This window comes from Lonchura striata, chromosome 1A (assembly GCF_050655825.1).
Source record: "Lonchura striata isolate lonStrDom1 chromosome 1A, ASM5065582v1, whole genome shotgun sequence".
Classification (NCBI taxonomy): Eukaryota; Metazoa; Chordata; class Aves; order Passeriformes; family Estrildidae; genus Lonchura; species Lonchura striata.
Window position 1 is genome coordinate 58,016,302 of NC_140741.1, and position 21,117 is coordinate 58,037,418.

At 39.4% G+C, this 21,117-nt stretch overlaps 1 protein-coding gene and 1 long non-coding RNA gene across 5 annotated transcripts in view; one reads left to right on the top strand and one right to left on the bottom strand.

Moving 5' to 3' along the window:
- Positions 1-1,310: 1,310 nt before the first annotated feature.
- On the bottom strand, positions 1,311-10,748 carry LOC146763496 (uncharacterized). The gene is made up of 2 exons (XR_014951761.1): positions 2,607-10,748; positions 1,311-1,763 (listed from the first exon to the last, which is right to left on the bottom strand). It is a non-coding gene; the product is annotated as an uncharacterized LOC146763496 (long non-coding RNA).
- A 14-nt stretch (positions 10,749-10,762) lies between these two features.
- Positions 10,763-21,117, top strand: part of CFAP54 (cilia and flagella associated protein 54) — a 101,851-nt gene continuing 91,496 nt past the window's right edge. For all 4 annotated transcript variants that reach the window (XR_014951749.1, XM_031507516.3, XM_085568223.1 and 1 more), the window contains exons 1-3: positions 10,763-10,965; positions 17,037-17,142; positions 20,624-20,770. Coding sequence is in view for 3 of the 4 variants with exons in the window: in XM_031507516.3 (XP_031363376.3) it covers positions 10,778-10,965; positions 17,037-17,142; positions 20,624-20,770 (441 nt within the window). In the remaining variant the exon portion in view is untranslated. The remainder of the gene's footprint in view (positions 10,966-17,036; positions 17,143-20,623; positions 20,771-21,117) is intronic.

Consider the following 21,117-nt stretch of genomic DNA (forward strand, 5'->3'; position numbering starts at 1 on the left):
TTGATATTTTTTAACTCCACAGGTGACCTGCCATTGGGTAATTGGCCTTTTAATGGGAATTGGATTCAGCCTAACTACTGATATCATTTTGGAAGTAAACTACTGTTTACTTCCAAAATGCTATAGCAATTTCACTTATTAAAATGCAGTAATCACCTCACATTAGATGGCAAATTAAAAAAAATAGAAAAGTAAAATGAAATCATTTTTAAAAAATTAACACAAAATGCAGTCACCAGGCCAAAGCTGGGTAACAAATATATTACTGAGAAAGTTAATAAAGTACAGAGACATCCCTGGGCTGTAAGAGAAGTGTAGTGTAGGTGTTACCAAATCATCCAGAATCCAACAGGGTGAACCTGAAAAGTCATCCTATGACACAAACAGCAACATCTTCAAGCCTTCCAAAACACACTGGGACCTTTTACAGCTCACTTATGGAGAGGAGATCATTCTGGTTTGAACCTCCCAAGGTCCCTTTGCTTAGGAACAACCCTGAAAATATGTTTCACCACTTATAGCCTCAGGACAAAGCACTTTTCCTTGAAGAAGTTTCCCACAGCTCCCTGTCTGCAAACTTCTCAGGGTCTAAGCACCAGACTGTCTCTCTCCTTTTTAATGTCTCGCTTCCATATTAATAGCTACAGAGTCCCAGCGAGGAAGTATCACCTGTCAAAGGAGTTTAAAGACCTGAAATTCCAGCACCATTGCTAAAATGTATGCCTTGACTTACTCCCACTTAATGTTTTTTCTTTCTTCTTGCTTTCTTCTTCTATTGCTCTCAGCTGCTGCCTTTCTCTTATTATAAGCAGGACCATTACCTCTTTATCTCAGATCTCTGTTGTACCCAGCATACATAATTGCCACCATCAACCCTTAATTCTCTGACTCAGAAAATATAAGTCAGAGGCTCGAGGGAGCTCCACCTGCACTGCAGGGATCTGCCAGGGCCCTTCACCTTCCCATCCAGCACTCCCACTCCCTGCCTTCTATTTCAGTTACTGCTCCAAAGAACAGCTCAGATAATGGAAACTGTAGGAGCAGTAAGGTTAGCCACCACACGTGCCTCTGCTAGAAGTCTTAATTTTTAATTTTAAACAGTGCAAAAGCTTTTCCAAACATAAGAAAAAAAAGATCCCTAAACCAATCAACCAGCCCCTTCACAGCTCCCCCTCCCCACCAAAACACCAAAAAACCACCTTGAGAATCAAGGCTCTTTTCTCTAGAAAATGAGCCTGGAGCTCCCATTTTAATATCTGAAGACAGCCAGCACCATCAGGCATGGAGCTGGAGCTACATACTAGTCAGTGTTGCTGTTGTCAAAGGTAAGTTTATTCAACTTTAGATCTGCAAAATAGAGGCTAGGGACTAAAGTTGCCACAGCTAACTTTATCCTTTTCTTTGCCCAAAACCCCTGACCACAACAAACATATGAAAGTGAAAGTATCTCTTTTAGGATTCTGAAGAAGGTATTATTTTTAATTTTTCATGTATTTTCATCTTCTGTCCAGACTGTCACTATCCTGAGCAACCTCTGGAGATGTACTTGAGAGACCTATGGAGAGACCAGTGTTAAAGGCATGATTTTTTTTCCTCTTAAGGAAAAACTGGCCTCCTGAGGACTCTACTCTTAAACATCACAGGCACTTAGGATGCTGCAGACCATTTCCCTTTCCTCTCATGTCCTTTGTTCTGTCTCTGCCTTCTTGTCCAGTGCTTTCTGTGAATATCTGTATTCTGTCTGGGCTCCCTCCTCTTCTGCCCTGAAAAGAGAGTACCAGTCACATGCTCTTTTCCGTCCTGTACAACTGTAACAAAAGTTGTACTCTCATCTGCTATGCTTCCTGCTCCCTGTATGCCAAATACCACATCTTACAACACTTGAGCTTTCCAAGGCAAATCACAGTTTCTGCATCCCATTAACAATAGTCTCTCCCCTTTTGTCATCTCCATGCCTGTACATTCCCAGATCCTTCACTCTGTACACCTGTGGTACTGTGAATTCTGGCCATTAAATGTGCACCCACACTATGCAAAGTAGCACCCGATCAGAAGTACACAGCGTAGTCCCAGATACACTGAGTCTGGAGACAGACTGTGCTGGTACATCCTGCTGCTGTAGTTACATTGTTTTGGTATTTCCACACTGATCAGTGCTATGCCAAGTGGCTAAGCCTGATTAGAGCTGGCTCAGATGCTGCATCTGGTGTCAGGTCAGAACTGGGAACAGTCATCTGACCTCTCACTGAAATGGGAATTTGGCATTATGGCTCCGATCAAATAATTTCCTTTTCTTCTTATGCTTTCCTGAAAATACACCAATCTTCACTGTCCCTGAATGATCAGACTTCTACAAACTACAGATAATATAAATGCTGAAAAAGGCTAGGTGGGTATTGCTGGGACAGCTGAACAAACAGGAGTGATTACTCTCAGACATGCGTTTTAAGGAACTTATTATGGGTTTTCTGGAGGGACCATGCATATCTGCTGCATGGTAAGGGCAGGCTGTCTATTGTCTCAGCCCCTGAAAATTATTGTAATGAAACAGTGTGAACAGAGCCATCACACTGAGTCCCACAGTCAGTGACTGATCTGCTGCCTACCTGCCGAGCCGCGCAGACACAGTGGTTTCTGGCTGAGCATTTCCATGTAGATGGCCTATGGAAGGTAGCCTAGAAAACATGGGAAGTACATGATCCATTAAGTTTATAATTTTAAGGAAATAAACCAAAGATATAAAGAAAAGGATGTTGTTATTCTAGAGTTGGAGAACAGTCTTTGTAACAAAGCTTTATTAAAAGGTCCTTTTTTCTTAACTAAAATCATGAGATGAACAAAATAGGGCAAAGGCCTTATTTATAAATTTTAACCTGATATGATACCATTCACAATGCACTGGCATGTTTGGTTAGGTATGTGTAATCACTGCAGTTTTAGTGTTAATAGTACTGAGGAGTCACTAAAAATCTTCACCTCTTGAAGACAAACAGAAGATATGCATGGTCCCTCCAGAAAACCCATAATAAGTTCCTTATTTATAAATTTTAACCTGATATGATACCATTCACAATGCACTGGCATGTTTGGTTAGGTATGTGTAATCACTGCAGTTTTAGTGTTAATAGTACTGAGGAGTCACTAAAAATCTTCACCTCTTGAAGACAAACAGAAGATATAGTTCTGCAACAAGTAAAAAATTGTGGCTTAAAGTTTGTAAGCATTTCCCTCTCCTCTGTCTGCAAAGTGGAGATAGCAGTCATGTCTTAGGCTGTCTTCAAGTGTAGATATTTTAAAAAACAATTCTCCAGAAATGGCATAATTAGTTTCTATCCTGCTTCAAAAGAAATTTTTTTCTCAGTTACCAAAGTAGTCTATGTCTACGTTAACAAGAAAAATAGTGTAATCAGAGCAGATCTGTACTGTGAAACAACTCGTCACAGGGACCAGATATGCACATCATGCACATTTTGTGGGTTTTACCTAGTCTGTTCCTGGAGACTGAATGTCTGGTATCAGATGGAGAATGTCAGATGTACTTGTGGAGTGCACACTTCAGCTTAGGTTCATTCAGAGGCAGTCCAGCCCATGCACTCAAGATAATTCGGTAACATACAATACTACAAAAATGTGCTCTTGATCACAACCAAACTAATGTAGACGCACCTCCAAATTATCATGGAATGTTTTTATTCATATTTTAAACCTAGTGATTATGTTTCTGATGACAAAATTATATCTAAGTTATTTTTTGTGCTAACCCAGATGAATGTATAATACTTTACTTCACAGAAGTTCTATCTGCCTTCTCCAAGGAACCATTCTGTCAGCCTTATAATGGAATTATATAGGTACAGCATAACAAAATTTTCTTCTTTAAGGATAATTTATGAAGCAAGTCTATTGCTAACAATACAGAAGAAGGAATACAATCTACCCATTTACTTTGCTTCTACAAAGGTAAATACCACGGTTTTGTCTCTAAATGTAATAAATATGCCAGAGTATATGAAGTGGATCCACTGAGTAAAAAACCAGCTATTTTAATGAATCCATATCTAACAGATGAAGAGCCATATGTCCACCTGAAAGCATTGTAGTAAAATTTTCAAAACATGCTACCAAGGTTTCATCTACATTTGTGAGACCAAGATCTAACCACTTTTTATTATTGCATCAGTTAAACATGGTAAAGTATAAATAGCATTTTCTGTTTTTCCTACCATGTCATCATCTAGAGAAAAACAATTGATCACTTTTGTTAATTTGAAATTCTGAGTGAGAAAAGGGTAAAGATTACAATTTTATTTTTCTTTTCACATGTATGTAATACGCAAAACAATGACCTGTTCTTAATTTTCTAAAATTCTAAAGTATTAAGATAAAAGTTCACAATGACATAATTACATACATCATTATTAGAAATAATACATAGATCAGAATGTTTTATATTATTAAAAATTAACTAGAAAATATAATTACATAGAATATTTTTTAAAATATTGAAAATGATAAAAAATCAAAATAACTGTGTGAAAAGAAAGGGGTTTTTTTCTACTTCCTTGAATAAGCAATGCTTAACAACAACAAAAAAACCTACTCTTCCACATTGTCTCATTTTCTATTGCTGACCTCCAGTCTGCTAAATCTCCTATTCCAAGGTCAGGCTATTGTCCAAAACAATTTCTGTCAGCTGCTTGAAAAAACCTCAATCAGCAGCTACTTTGATCTTGGAGTGAAATATTCTTGCAAGCAAGTGCAAAACTAGTAAGAATGGAAAATGGAAGCAATGGTGTCAAAAAGTTTCAAAATTAATACTGTAATGCAGTAAGAAAAGTCCTGAACAGAAATGCATTTATCTAATAATATTGGAGGGCATCACCAGGTTATTTTAGGTGTCCTTTTGTTGCCAATAGTTTATTCCTAGAAGAGTCTATTTTGATCCTGTGAGTACTCCCAGACCAAATGCACAACAGAGAAAGAGACATGATAAGGATGCATTTGGCTACTCAGGACTTATATATACAGACAATAGTGTAATTTCCCCAGGATCATTTCTATCTACAGTATTTGCAGCAGCTCAGAATTATAAACGGCAAACGTGCATCAGGAGAATAGAAATAAAAATGCACTGTCATACTTGGCTTCAGGAGAATTTGGGAAGATATTCAGAACTAATTTATTTCTTGGAATAGACTATACTTTCTCTCATTTAATGTTTGGCTTGAGGATATTTATGAAATGAAGAAAATGTATTTTAAACAAAACATGCCACCATTTTTTTTCCCAAAATCAAATATAACTACTAGATGCCTACCTAGCAATCAGTTTAAGCTGAATGTAGCTAAAAGAGAAATAATTTACATGCTCCATCTCTGTTACTTCACATTTCATGGCAAAAAACTACCTTGGCCATCTCCACTCAATAAATTGGATGTTGTCTTTAGCTAAGGACTCTCTCTAGCTTTTTTTATACATACATGTAAGTGTTCTATGTTTTTAGAATGTTTCTAAGATGCAGCTTCCATGCACATCACTAAAAATCTTGTGCATACTTTCACTTTTTTATGATTGCAAGGCATTTACAGGGCTTTTTTGCAAGATATCTTTACAGCTGCTCTAAACTAGCCTTAGGTGTAGCTTCTTTAGAAGAACCCCTACAGCTTCCTGAGATTTGAAACAAGATCTTTAAGTGAGACATGAACTTTCCTCCATCCTCTGTCTAGTGAACTGAAAATAGTACATTCTCAGATTAAATATCTGCAGGTTCCTAGAAGCCTTTGCAAAATAATCTAATCATCAGTTGATGTCTACTTGAGTAGAATTTACTTGTAAGCTGGAATGAAATATATCTTATAAAAATTAAGAGAATAACATGAACTGTAGGCAAACTCTCTCCTCGAAGCAATATTTCCATTTTTGGAGACTTTCATATTTCCAACTGCTACCTTTGCCACTTAAGTCCATAATAAAGATCTCAGACCTCTTACAAACTCAAGCAGCTATATAAAACCCCTACTGTACCTCCCTCCCCAAAGACTGCTTAACCCACTTAATGCATAACAATACAACTTGAGTGGGTGAGTCAAATCTCACAGATTGTTCACACAAATATTACACACTCCTACACTTTCTTTGCAGTGGGGGGAAAAAATCAGCTGAACAAGATCACTTCTCCCAGATTTCTCCCATTTTCTGCAAGTCAACTGAGATTAATTTATATGCCTAAGAAAATTTTCCCAATCATAAAAGGAAACATAGAAAACCTTTTTGTGAGCATTCACACTTAGATTTTAAAAGAAAAGCACCCCACTTTAATATACTATAAGCTTGAAATCTCTCATGTCATCTTTAGAGTTTGGCACTGAAGCCTTTCATATAAATACAATGGAAACATGGAGACAGTACAACTGTCACCCCAAGCTTGAACACAGCTCTGTAAGAACCTGGCACTGGCAGAGTTCTCAGTCACTGCAGTTCTTTCGTGTGTTGATCACTCTTTTCCCTTCCTTGTACAACACTGACAAACTAGATCAGAAAGGAAGCCAAGAACTGTTTTCAAGTAAAAGCTTAGCATTTACTTGCATTAGAACTGTCCCAGATCTCCTTTCATTATATATTAAAAGATCATAAATTGATTGTCAAAAGACACACATGCCTCAGCTATTGTTAATCTATGTCCCAGAGTTCAGAGACTGTGCCATTGTCTGATAAATTTTGTATACTGCTCACTAACAGGAAGAGCACCGAAATATTTTACAAGTATGTGTCACTGTCTCGGTAAAAGACTTGAACTGCTGCTTTGTTTTAAAAGCTGTATGGTGTCCTAAGTAATCCATTCCCACCATCTTTCCACATTTCCCTACCTTTGCAATCTGGCATGTAGCTTCCTAGTTCAGGACATGTTTCTTCATGGTACAGCAAAAAAATACAAATGTTGTCAAAACAGGACAGTGTATCTCTTAGGTCCTTGATAACTTTTCTATGGGAAGGTAGTAAGTAGCCCTTAGATAAGGGTGGGAATTCACAAATTTTGATCAAAAACGCAGATTTAAGTAAGGCATCTGAGTCTGAAGACTCGCTTTCAGTAAGCCACAAGCAGCTTTACCAAAAACAGCCCAGGAGCAAGGAAGTGGGAAAGAAATGCTGACTATAATCTCTCATAGCTGCCCATAAAGGTCCAGGATTCCCATGTATCTCATTAGCTATAGGTATAGACAAGTGCCACAGGAGGTGATAGCAAGAAGCTTGCAGGTCTGCTTCCTGTACAGTTAGTTATTTGGAAGATACATTAACTCCAGCATGTGTTTTGCCTCTTGTAAGCTCAGCACAAGTTCTTATTTTACCCTCTGCCATCAGACAACTTCTTCGTATCTATAAAGTGCCAGTGCTTCTGGCATTCAGCAGCTTAGTTCACTTCTTCCAGCTGTATGATGGCTTTTTATGGAGCTTTATCAGGTAACTTAGAGCCATTACTTTGGATTGTATATGATTCCCCTACAGCATATGAATAGCAAATGCTGTACAGTCATATACGATGTTGTGTTTCCTTGACCTTGTTTTGCTTGACTAACTCATGAAGTGAATTTCTCCATAAGAATCACTACACACCTGCTATTGCTTCTTTCTCTAGATTTTCTTCTATTTTTTTAATCCAAAATTCACTCCCACTCAAAGGGGACTATCCTACCCCAAGTGGATTCCCACTAGCTCTTCAGACCAGGCAGGCATACTGCAAGTACAGTAAATGCAGATCCCAGTTCTGAATATATAGTACATAAGTGTGTTAAGCATTATTTTAAATTCTCGTGTCTTCATTAGCCTATCAGCCTGAGATACTAAGTGGTGGCACAGAATCATTTCAGCTCAGACTATTTTTCCTGAAAGCATCAAGGAAGAGATGACATAAATGAAGCTCTTTCAAACCTGTGGGGACTGTCAAGTTACCCTGCAGAAGTCTGGTAATACAGCATCCATGACTGCCTCTTGTCTATGAATATCAAAGAGCAAAGTCTATAGGGGCCATAATTCAGGTGTGTATTTGCTACAAGCATCCTAGAAAGGGATCTGAATATGCATCTCAGAATTATCCATAGGAAACAAACTTTGATTGATATACTAGGTAGGGCTCAGCAGACGTTACCTCAGCCCCTGTACCCAGATATCACTGAACACTCTTCCTGCCCAACTCTGCTGTGATCATACAGTGTTTCCCCCCTTTGTGTGCTCTTAGTAACCACTGCTGTTCACACAAGTGCAACAGACACATGAGAAGTAAGCAGGCAGCTTGATGAGTTAACAGCAAGGTTTTCCTCCTTTACAGCTCAAGCATACTCTTGGCCCCATCGACATGAGAGCAGACACTTCCTATATGGGTTTTTACTAAGTTAACTCTTTGTGGGTGCTTCTATTTCTGAGGCAGCTTCCTTCTATCTGACCTGGTGGTATTAAAGCACAGGTTGCTATACCCTCTCTGTTTGGGTCAGGGGATTTACCTAAGTTCCATTTCTTGGGATCCTGTCCATGCCAATGCTCCATAATCTATACTACTTTCTCCCTAATGTTACTATAATTCAAATTACTATCCAAATGTTCACCTACCAATGATTATCTAATTATCTAAATTATCTAAATGTTCACCTACCAGTCATTAGCCTTCCAATCAACAGATCACATATTTTTAGGGTGTAGGGGCCCTAACGAAATGTAATTCAAAAAATTGCTATAAACTTTCCAAGTCATACAGGTATGCTCTATCTTTTGACGAAATTATCCTATCATGGTTAAAACTTCAGTGGCCATCACTCTTACTGTTTTGTATACATCAAGCTTTTCTCTGTAAAGATCAGGTTATACGAGCTGAATGTTTCTGAAGAATCTACACTCCTGCAGTTAAGAAGTTCTAATAATTTATCTATAAGCCTTTTTGACTTTTGGACCCAATTAAGTGTCCAACACACTAAATGTTAGATGGAGACTATCTGAAGTTTAAACTCCAGTCTTCCCCAGAACAGTGTAATAGGAATCAATATTGTAAGCATCCAAAATTGAAATAACATACATATTATAGTGTTTGTAGTAGTGTAGTTTCTTTCTATGGTCCACCCTGGGGGCTGAGAGGGTCAGAACTGCCCTGCATACATTAAACCTCCACCTAGCAGGCAATGCATACTTTGACCCTGTCGAACTCTGACCCAGGAATTTTAGACTAAACAGTCTTCATGAGCTGGCTGACCAACTACGCCCTGGCTAACCTCCCAGTGGTTAAAGCTTTATCTTTACATAGTTCTGCAATCTTGCCCTCTGGGGAATGGCTATCCTCCCTTTCCCTTATTGTTTTCTGTGACTCAGTTTGCTTCTATGGCTGAAAAGCTAATCCAGATTGCAAATGTTATATTCACTCCACCATCTGCTACCCAAATATTAGAGATATGTAAAGTTTTACTCAGCAGTCTTGTTTCCAGTCTCTCAAGTTCCCCTTGAAGCTTCTAGGTACTGCTGGTTTGAGAACAGCACTCTCTGCATTCCATGAATGTGAATATCAGCCGTTTGGGATGCAGCACCATCTAGTGAAGCAAACTAGCTCAGAACTTCATAGGGACTTGAAATGGATGCAACCAGCAATACTTACAGTGGCACAGGCCACTTTTCCCAAGAGGCCAGTGTTTTATTAGTCATCTGGTAACCATTACAGGGAGTTCTTTGGTTAGCATTGCAAAGCACAGGCAAAATCTTTAAATGTTGCAGTTGCTGCTCTCCAAGCCAAGTTCTCGTATTTCATTTGTTCTGTAAAATTTATCTCTGAACACAGTGATTTCTAAATCCCCACATCAAAATCTTTTTTGCGATGTCTTTTCATTGCAGACTCAATTTTCTACCTCCTTCACAGATATCTGAGGGACGCACTCCCAGTCGTGCTTTGTTTAAATTGGCTCCCACCTAAATGGCATAGCCATTGTCACTAGATCTTCCCATAGTCTCACAATACCTGATGGATAATGGATCCACACAATTCCCAGCAGGTAACAATACTAAATCTATGTGTAAAATGAGTCAGACATGTTAGTCATAAATTAATCATATTTTTCATCTTCCCAATTTTCCAAGGATGAATAGTATCTAGATGATTCCCATGTCATTTCTTTGACCTTGCTAATGCAGTATTTTCTGATTCCAGTAATTCAGCATGCTGATGCTGTGTGTCTCCAACTGTTGGAAGGATAGTTATTTTGCTGTCATCTATGAATTACTTGGATGCACTTTTCAAGTGTATCTTTGCTCTACCCATCTCTATTGATCCTTTTCCTTGATTCACTGTCGAGAAATTGCCTCCAAAGGCCCTGGTTGCCAGGCACTCTGCTCACTTATATTTCTCTCACTTTCATGTTTTCACTTCAGCTGTCCCTTACGCTCATCCTGATGACGAACATGGCAACAGAGTCAGTTTCCTTCACATCTCTCCCAAACCTCTTTACCACAGTGCCTGTAAAGAACTTCAAAACACATAGGTTGCTATAGGCACCTTCTATAACATAAATACGGGCTGGTAGTTTCCTATTATGCCACCTTTTTTGTTTGTCATTTGTTTGAACAGACAAACATAACCATTTAGACAAGAAGCACACTTTTATCTTCTATGCGTGCAGCAGGCACGGCGACACAACCGTAGTTGCTAAGTGCCATCCCTGGCACGCCCAGGGCGGCCCCGCGGGGCCGCTGCCCGCGGCCGTTGCCCGGAGACAGCGACGCGGCCGGGCCGGGCCGGGCCGGGCCGAGCATGGCGCAGCCCGCCGGGCCGCCGCCTGCCGCCGCCGGCCCGCAGGCCCCGCACGCCGCTTTCTTCGGGCCCGTGGCGCGGGGCAACCCGGTGGTGGACAGCTTCGAGGCCGAGCTGCGGCGCGTCCTGAGCTCCCTGCGGCGGCTGCGAGGCGCGGGGGAGGCCAAGCACGACCTGCACCGCCACGGGTAGGGCTGCGCCGCCGGCCCCGATTCCCGCGTCGCCGCCAGCTCCGGGAGCCGCTCGCCGTTCCCTCTGCCCCTGTCTCAGCTCCCTTTCGCGGCCGCACCCCGCCAGCTCCGGGAGCCGCTCGCCGTTCCTTCTGCCCCTGTCTCAGCTCCCTTTCGCGGCCGCACCCCGCCAGCTCCGGGAGCCGCTCGCCGTTCCCTCTGCCCCTGTCTCAGCTCCCTTTCGCGGTCGCACCCCGCCAGCTCCGGGAGCCGCTCGCCGTTCCTTCTGCCCCTGTCTCAGCTCCCTTTCGCGGCCGCACCCCGCCAGCTCCGGGAGCCGCTCGCCGTTCCCTCTGCCCCTGTCTCAGCTCCCTTTCGCGGTCGCACCCCGCCAGCTCCGGGAGCCGCTCGCCGTTCCTTCTGCCCCTGTCTCAGCTCCCTTTCGCGGCCGCACCCCTCCTCCTTCGCTCTGCTCGTTCAGCCGCCCCGCGGCTCTCCGCGCCGCCGCCCCGCCGCTCCCGGGCTGCCCTTCCCCGCCCGCCGGGCAGCGCCGGCTCGCCGCGCCCGCCCCTGCTGGGCTCCACCGCCGCGCCACGGGCTGCGCTGGGAATGCCGCGCCCGCTGCGCTGCGAGATAGCCAGGAGTTTACTGGCCAAACAAACTTCTCCAGCATTGTGCCAAAGCACTGGCAATCCCTTTCCTCCTTTCAAGTTTTTTTTTTTCAATATTTTTTTCATTTTAACGAAAACCCCTCAGAAGTCTGAACACCGCTTTTTTTGCCTTTTTTTTTTTTTTTTCTTTTTTTCTTTTTTTTTTCTCCCTCCAGTGCTTCCTGCAAGTGGTTTAGGGAAAAACCACAAGGGGCTCTGGAAGTTGCCAGCGCCACTGTTGGTTCTGTCAGCAGAGCTGCCTGTGCTTCCTGGTGGGAAAATCCCTTGACAGTGCTGCAGGGACTGGCAGCCCACCAGCATGTGATGCTGCTTGCGAGGGTGAACTCTGGTGGGCACGTACATGCCTTCAACAGTAGGGATACATGAGGATAACAGCACACAGCTCTTTTTGTGCATATGTCTCTGTCTACGTTGGTATCTTTTTATACACATAGATGCAGGCAGAGCATATGGTAAGTATAATAGTGCATATTTGTTTGCTCGCATACATGCATATCTGTGGGTATGCATAAGTCACGATTTTGTAATGCAGTTAAGATAGAGCAACTGGAATCCGTGTATGATTCATAGTGCATGCATATGTCTTTTACAGACTGTGCATTTCTCATGTAGCTCTCCCTGCTGCATTTAGGTGCATTGTGATACAAGACCTTAACAACTTGTTTTTAAGGTAAATAAATACTTGATTTTCTGTTGTTGTTATCTGAATACTACTTCTGTTCTAAGTTACAAGTCTTTAACATAAACCTCACAAGTTTCCCAGGGTATCAAAAGTTCCTTCAAAAAGAGCATAGGAGTTAGGTTAGAGGGTGGTTACCTTATCACTTATGTGTAGCTTCTACCCTTGCATATTTCATTCAGTAGTTTCCTAGAATTAGCTCACAAATTACCCTACTCTGAAGTAGGTGTATACATTTTCAGAAGGTACTCAGATTCTGCAGCTTGGCCTTTGTCTGAGCTGGAGATCCTTCCTATTCTAAGCTATCTGGCTTCCTAATTTGTTTATGGGGCAAGTTCATCATGGGGTCTAGGCCTAGGTGGATCATGCAGGTATCAGTCTCCAGGTTTTTGCCTCTAGTATGTTGGCATTTTATATTGTTTGAGCAGCTGATTTCAGTGGTTTGCTATTTTGAAGCCTTTTTGTAGTTTCATACCTTTTTATTTAGCTTTAACTGATAGGTATTGTTATATTGAAAGCTATTCTCTCCAGGTCCACTTAGAAGAAGTAACACTACTTGGCTGCTTCAGACACTACCAAAATTGCCAACAGTGGTTCTTCTATGTGTTCTTTGTATCTTCTGGTTGGCAGGCGGCTATGCTGAAGCTGAGCTGTTTGCAGTATAGTGCCAAGTTACCAGTTTTTGTGAACAGTATCTCCAAGCCTTTTTTTGCTTTACCTCTCAAACCTAAGTTCTGTCTTATTCATACTGGTACTTTGTGGACGTGACCCATGACCATGCGTACTTTGGTTGGCATGAGAGCATTTTCACATCTGAAGAAATCTGCAGTGTTCATTATGGAGATGAGAACTGACTCTATACAGGCCTTGATCTCAGAAGTCTCTGGTAGTAGTGATCCCTACCAAAATTCCAGGGCATTAGGAATATTGAGTAACATGAAGCTCCCAGCAGCTGCGCATGTCAGGCATTCTTCATTTGCATAGGGACAGTACCGAGGTAGAAGACTGGAATTCTGATTATTAGCATATGTTCAGGCAGCCGGCAAAGTCAAGACTTTGCTGTCAACAAAGTAAATTTGTGATTGTGAAATTTCAGGGGTTTTTCTCCCTACTGCTTCATTGTTTGATAACTCAAAATTGGAGCATGTGCTGCTTGCAGGAGCAGCTGTAGTCAGGCTGGTCCTAAGAATTTCTGAAGGTAATGACTATTACAGATGCTTTCTTGTGGTATTCACATTCTCTGAACAGAGAGAGACATGATTCCCTCTCCCCCAGGATTTTTCCTGGGAAGCTGTGAGATGCAGTGAGAAAGCTCAGAGAAAGAAAACAATTCTTATCTCTATTTGCTGCTCCTGTTTGGCACATGTGGAATGTGTTATGGAGATTGTTACCGGAGAGTGATTTGTTAATTGGACACCGGTGATGGTTGTTTGTATTGATTGGCCAATTGGGTCAAAGCTGGTTGTGGCTGTCTGGAGACAGTCACAGGTTCGTCTTTAGTATCTTTTCCGTATGATATAGTTCTAGTATAGTATTAATGTAGAATCATTTAACTTAATAAAAGCAATTTATTCAGCCTTCTGCAATATGGAGTCAGAGCGTGTTATTCCCCCTTTAAGGGTCACTGCTTCAATATTTTCCTATATGCTTTAAAGACCCCTTGCTATTCCATTTTCCAAACTATCTTTTGTGGCATGGATTGAGATCAAAGTCTTCTTGTTCTTCAACCAACAAGAAAGCCGGCTTCCACGTGGTGTATTCAATTTAGAAAAATAAAATTATCGGCCTTATTTCTCCAACTCTTTCAATCTTTGATGTTTTTAGGTCAACAGAAAGGCCATAATTTAGGCATTTAAATGTTCTAATGTAGGAAACAAAAACTACTGAGGACTTCCCTGGTATCTTTTCAGTCAGAAATAGCAATCAAAATTAATTTTTCCTCAGCTAAACAAGAAGTTGTTTTGCTCCATTTCTCCTGGCAGCAGGGCCATCAAAGCTTTACCATGAGCTATTGATTTTATCTCATGTTGTGTGGCTTAGCCACCCTTCTTTAATAAGATGGCTTTTGATCAGTATCAGAGAATTCTTTATACTTTTAGTAAAGATTTTAGTCGCGTGGGCCTTATCTTGTGCACGCTATTATGGGTTGACCTTAGGGAATTTTTTTCTATTATGGATGGAACTAAAGAAATTTCACCTCTGAGCTTCAATATTCCACTAGGTTTTTTTTAAGAATTCATTTACTTAACTTGTCTGGTGTCCTACAGACCGTTTAAAGGAAAGGCTAAGGAGCTGTTTGGGAAGTGTCTCACTCTCCTCTTTTGTCTGTGTCAAATAAACATTCCTGTGTCATTAACTCAGTTAGTCATGGCATTGTAGCAGAATCAGTTTATCTTAACCTTCAAACTGAAGCTGAAAGTCTGATCAGGTTTGTCAGGACTTTTGCTAAACTAGTTTTTTACAGATTTATTACTTATTATATCTGGGAATCACATGTATTAACATGAATATTCATAACAAAAAATGAAGATGACCATTAATGGGGACTTCAAGCTGTTCAGTCTGAAAGAAATATACTAGTCCTAGCTTTTGAGAGCTTCATCTATGGTCATTCTTGATATCTCTTTTCCATCTCTTTCTCCTCTTTCCCCTTTCATCCTAATAGCCATCAAATCTCTTGGTCTCTTGAAATTTTCTTAAATTCTTCATGTAATAGTCCAAGGGAACTTTGCTCAGCTGCCTGACAGATTCCTTTGCTTTGGACTCTCTTTGCAGATACTAACTAGTGTGGAATATTTTCTCAGTATAAGAACTCAGTACATGCCCAGGCTGTTAATTGGGTTGTTATAATGAGAAAAGTATATGGACCAGGAGGGACTCATTCCCTCATTTGGAAAGTACTCTTAATTTCACTGGGCTATGGTTTCCTTAAAAAATTTATTCTTAAAAATGCCTTAGAACATTTTATTCTGGTTGTTGCTTTTGGCCTACTTTGTGCTGTTACTGCATTTTTCCTGTAGGATACAACTTTAGGATGTCCTACTTATTTCCTTGCTTCTTACTTTCAAGAACTGAGAACTGTGCTGAGGTGATACTTTTAGAAAAACAAAAAGGATTATGATTTTTCCATTTCTTTATTGTAAAGGTAATTTTGACAGATTTCTCATAAAACCATCTGTTTCACCTTGAAATGTGAAGGTGGCTCACTGCTTTCTGTGTCAAAAAAATGTTCTTTATTGTGCTTTTTTTTTTTTTTAATTTGGTAGTGTTCTTAAAGCTAAAATGAAAAGTTATATGAGACTGTTAGGATGCATTCCAAGTGCTTGAATGTCAGAGAACAGTTTAAGAAAGTGTCTTGCATTCTAATCTACCATCCCAGTTTTAAGAGAAGTTGAAAACTTCTAGCCACCACACACCAAAAGCATATGGTTTATGCGTGACAATTCAGCTAGAAGGTTATTTTTCAGATGTTAATTTCTTAAATGTTAGTTTATATTTCTTCAGTTGCTTTCTTTCCTCATAAATTGCTACCTATAAATAATTTGGCTGTAGCAGTATCACAAGGTGCTCTGCTGACATTTCCGTGCAAGTGATTTGTTAAGAGAATAAATGCCAGAGATGCTTGGCACTGTGAACATTGTCAATACTAGTAATGATTTGCTAATGTGATTCTTTTATAAAAAAGTCCCAGTGCTTATTAGCAGTCTGTCTGATCAGTTATTGTTTTCCAGCTAGAATGTAGCTTTCTTAAAGAAGCGTGGGGTGGGGAAGTTGTACATGTGAGGGCATGAGACCATCAAACCATGGTTGGTAGGGACTGAAGTACTGGCACGATGCAATCAGTGTCTCTGTAGCAGAGGGAAACTTCTTAGAATCAGTTACCATTTCTGGGAGGCTTGCTGGTTCAGCAAAATAGGCAGTTTATTACACAAAGACATCCTTGATGACAACTGTGGCTAGAATAATAGAGGCAACAGACAGAGCATCGCAATTATTGCCATAAAATCCTCTCTGTCTTAGCAAGCGCGTCATTTGGTTCTTTCTGAAATGTACCCCTTAAAATATAAAATTCCTGAACATTTCCTATGTGACTCGTGGTGTAGCTCTGTATGCCATGAGTTCTATATACTATAACTCTGTATACTGTATAGCTTTATGGTTTATTCCATGGCTACCAGTTTGCAAAGTTGCAGCTTCCTGACCATACATTGTTATTTTGGGATTTTTTTTCCTGCTAATAACATTTGTAGTTTCCAGTCCAATAATTGCTGTAAACTAATTAATTGAGTCTTAGATATCAAATAGTTTCTTCCAATAGTACTTCTCAAATACTAGCTGAAAGGAGGGACAGATTTTCTGCTTGTGACCATACTTGAACAACATAAGGGGATTATTACTAGGTCATTTTAATAAGAATTTACATGGGAGAAAATTCATCCTATTTAAAATGCATGATAAAAACTGGTGACAGAAATGAAACCCAGAAATGTTCCTGTCTGCCCATTAAATCTGGAATCTGGTTTTAATGAGCTCTTGCTTTGAAATATATAAAGTTCAGATAGATTTGGAAGAAAGGAGTTTTCAAAATTTGAAGCTTTCCTGATTTGTTTACTTGTTATGACAGGTTTACTGCCAGTTTAATCTGAAACCTCTTCTCATGTCTGTCTATCTGTCTATCTATCTATCTATCTATCTATCTATCTATCTATCTATCTATCTATCTATCTTTTTTTTTTTAGGGCAAATACTTTGTTTAACATATGGATCAAATATAAGCCACGACTACCGGAGTGGTATTACAATGAAAGACTTGTGAAAGTTGGTGATAGCCTTGTTGAGATCAAAGTAAGTAATTTGAAATCAGAAAAGGTTCAATCATAGACTTTGTTTCATTATGTTTCTACACTACTTTAATTTTTAATCTATGCTACTTTAATTTTTTTCACGGAAAGCTATTCAGAAAGTAGCAAAAACTTTTACAAAATAATTCCAGTGGCGGTTGTTTGTATTTCTTCCTTTTTTATTGTAAAATTTCTCTGATTTTAAAATATATTTTCTATGCACCCATTGCCTTTTCAAACACCCCAAAATCTTTCTTTTTTGCTTGATATTTCAGCATGATAGTGTACAATATCTGACTGTGCCTTTCATGCTGGTAAAGTAGAAGATGACAATGATAGAGCAATTCCACTGACTCAGCTTAATGCTCCATTAACCAAACATGAATAAAAAGAATTGTCAGGAGAGGAACAGAGAACAGGAACCTGACTGCAATTACATATTGTACAACTATACGTATCAGTGATGTTCCTGCATCTTGAATTATGTGTGTATTTCTGGTTTCCTCAAAAGGGGTAGATCACAACTAAAAGGAATTCAGGAACTTGACTGTTGAAGACAGAGTATTTGAGAGATGTTTCACTATATGATAACTCTATTTTTATGCTTTTACTTAGTCATACGTTACTGACTACTCAAGATGGGATGCCAAGCTAGTAACTGTTGATCTGACTCAATCAGGCAAATATATTTTTATATACTATTTGTCCTTTGTGTTTCCTGTGGAAAAAATCCGAAGGGTGAGCCTTTTACAAGCTTAGTGATATTTTTGCCAGAAGGTCATGTCATAAAATATGGGGCTTTCAAGGATGGTTACTGAACAACACTCAGAAGCAGCTCAGAGATGTATAGTTAGAAGGTCAGTTCTGTACCTGCTACGTAATTTTTTAACATAATGGGAATAAAAGAAAATAAATAAAAATAAGAGGGCATAACTGGAAATGTATCAAGGTGGTTTGAGGGGCCGTCTTTTTGAGACGCATATCCAGTGAAACTGTTCTTTCACTCTTATGTCCTTTGCTTATGGAATGCAGCTAGGAGAGATGCTCTTTGTGCTGTTAATGAAGAGTGTTTATTTGTGGCTGTGGGGCATGGGCTTTTTTGCAGGCCAGGGAAAAGGCAGTAGTATTATGTAGGCGTTATGAAGTCTTCTATATCCTTCATTGCATGTGCCCTGAAGAATTCCACAAAAGTGGCCTGCTCCTGAATGAGGAACAGGCAACTTAAGCTGAGTTTCAGCAGCGCTCACTGGGAGGTAGAAGAAGGATTATAGAAGAGTCTGTAACTGTGGAGCCGTTACAATTTGAAGGTGCAGGGTCACGATGTAGATTTAGACATACAGAAATTCTTAAGGAAGCTTGAACAGCAGCAATTTTTAATAGCATTGCCTAGACAATTCTGTTCATGTTTTCTTAATTTTTATATATGCCTGAAGTTTTCACAGCTTCTGGGCCTTAGGAATTGCTTGAAACATTACATGAAGCTTTTAGTGCTTGGGAACTGCTGCTCTCACAGAGTACTCAGTAAGATTATTTCAAATTATCAAATGCTGCTCTCTGTACTCTGCATTGCCTTCCTGAAGCAGTACTCCTGCTTAGTTTGGTCCTTACATTCAAGGTGTTTAATGGCCTGACCCTAGATTGCCGGAAAATAATCCATGTTTTTGCATAAAGACTTCTGCTTGCAACTTCAATCTTCTAGTGTAATGTGTTTTTCTACAGTAAGGTTGTCAGTGTTGTTGAAGTTGTTTTGCTGGTTAGCCCAATACTTTCAACTTTTTTTGGAACTCACACTTTTAAGTGCATTTATTTAACTTAATTTTAGAATGAAAACCTAGTTCTCATTCGATTTTTTTCCCTGAAAAGAAATAAATAGAAACAAAAGGTGATGGATGTTGCAAATTTTAAATGCATTACAGGAAGGATGAATGTGGTGTAAAACCAAGGTCTGTGATAGGTGGGGTAAAGCCTATTCCATAAGTACTCCTCTTGACTCCTAGTTGAAAATTGGTGTAGAATATTTTAAATTTTAACCTGCACATTTTATATAATACTTAATGACATGTAGTCCTTAAAAAATAATTATTGCATATGAATAGTCAGCAGGTAGGCATCGTTTAGCTTGCTGTCCTCCTGCTGTATTTTTCTAATGCCTTTAGATTCCATCTACTATGTGTTTTTTAGGATACAACTAAATTCATTAAGCCATATATCTGTAAATTACTTAATCTATTAGTCATCATATGATCAGTACTGACTCGTTTTTTCCCTGCCTCCCACTCTGCCTCTATCTGCCTGTTATCTTTGGTCATATGTATTTTAAACTGCTTAGGAGAGAATTTACCTTTTTGTTGTGTGTCAATAACTATCTTAACAGTATTCTGATCCATGGCTTTGGATTCTTAAGTGTTATCACAGCTTGAATGTATGTATTAGATTACACAAGTGACTGCCCATTGCTGTCCATGGAAAGTCAAAGTTTCTATGTATGGCTGCTGCTTTCACACAGCAAATAGGATAATAGGGCCATGTGAGTTAGACCCCTCAAATTATTAAAAATTACAAGTGTAACTGTGGTGGAAGGACTTTTAATTGAAAAAAAGAAGAGAATGCAGAGAAATAAGAATTTTGTGTGATTAAAATATTAAAGGATCATTTTTACCAGCAGTTAGTTATTTTTTCCTCAATAATTTATTTAGTGTGAGTGCTACACTTAGTGAAATTGGTAGAGAAACCTAAATGTAATCTTGCTGAAGGAAGTGGTGGTGATGATTCATTGAATGTCACTTCCAGCTCTGAGTCAGTGCTGAACCATAGAGTCAGCATGATTTTAGAGTGGTTCGACATGCTGCTGGGGAGCTCTATTTGGAATGAGACATAAAGCTCAACATCATCTTTGCTAACAGTTCTTAAAGACCCAGTGGCAATTTCTAGTCTGTTAATGCTGATTTCTTGGCCACATGTAAATTCCTGTTTTCACTTGTTTCAATCTTTTTAAATTCATCTTACTCTTTCTATCTGTTTTATTAAAAAAACCAGCTTTGACAACATGGAAACAAGGAAGAGAGAAGTGATTGTATTTATATATTGCTTATAAAGTTCTACATTATGAAGTTTTTTCCTGAAGTGTAGTATCATTGACATTACTGTTGTAAAACTGTAGAGTATTCCAGCAGCACTTTAAATTTATTACATTAGCCCAGGACTCTGCTTTATAATTGTTCTCTGATATGTCATATTTATGATTAGAATAAACAAAACTCACCAAAACTTGTGAAGAACAAGGCATTCTTTTAAGTATTTCAACCTTTCATATGTTAGGTGTTCACGTGACATGCTGGATATCTATATGAAACTGTAGTGCTTTACTTCCTGTTGCTCTTGGATGTTGATGCTTTTTCATAAAGATAATAAAAACCCACATGTTTTATAGAAATAGAAATGCAGTATATAAACTATAAAAAGAACATATGATTTTTTTTTTTCAGGAATATAAGTTGGCACTTCTACAGTGTTATGAAAGATACCTTCAGCAGTTTGTTTCTGTAAACCTTGATGATGTCATGGGTGATGTGCAGCGCTTTAAATCTGCCTTTTTTCCAAATGGTGTCAGAGACAAAAATGCAGCACTTATGGTAGGTTGTGGGTTTTTAAAAATTTTTCTGGTCAAAGACATTTACAGATTCAAAGTAAGTAGCCTATTTTATCTTTCACAAATGTGCTTCATATTAATTACATATTAACATTAGCTAATCTTTAATAGCTTGTTGATATGAATTGCATTGGGATTTAATGATTGTATGTATGATATAAACATCTGGAGTTGGTGTAGATTTTTAAGAGGATATAAGTGCCTAATGCTTTTGTGGCAGAGCCAACCACCAACTTAGTGTTAAAACAGCATTTTTCTCTGAATGTGGTGTTCTGTAGCTGCTTACAACAGTTTTTGCACTGAAATAGTTGCCATTATCGACTGTCAGAA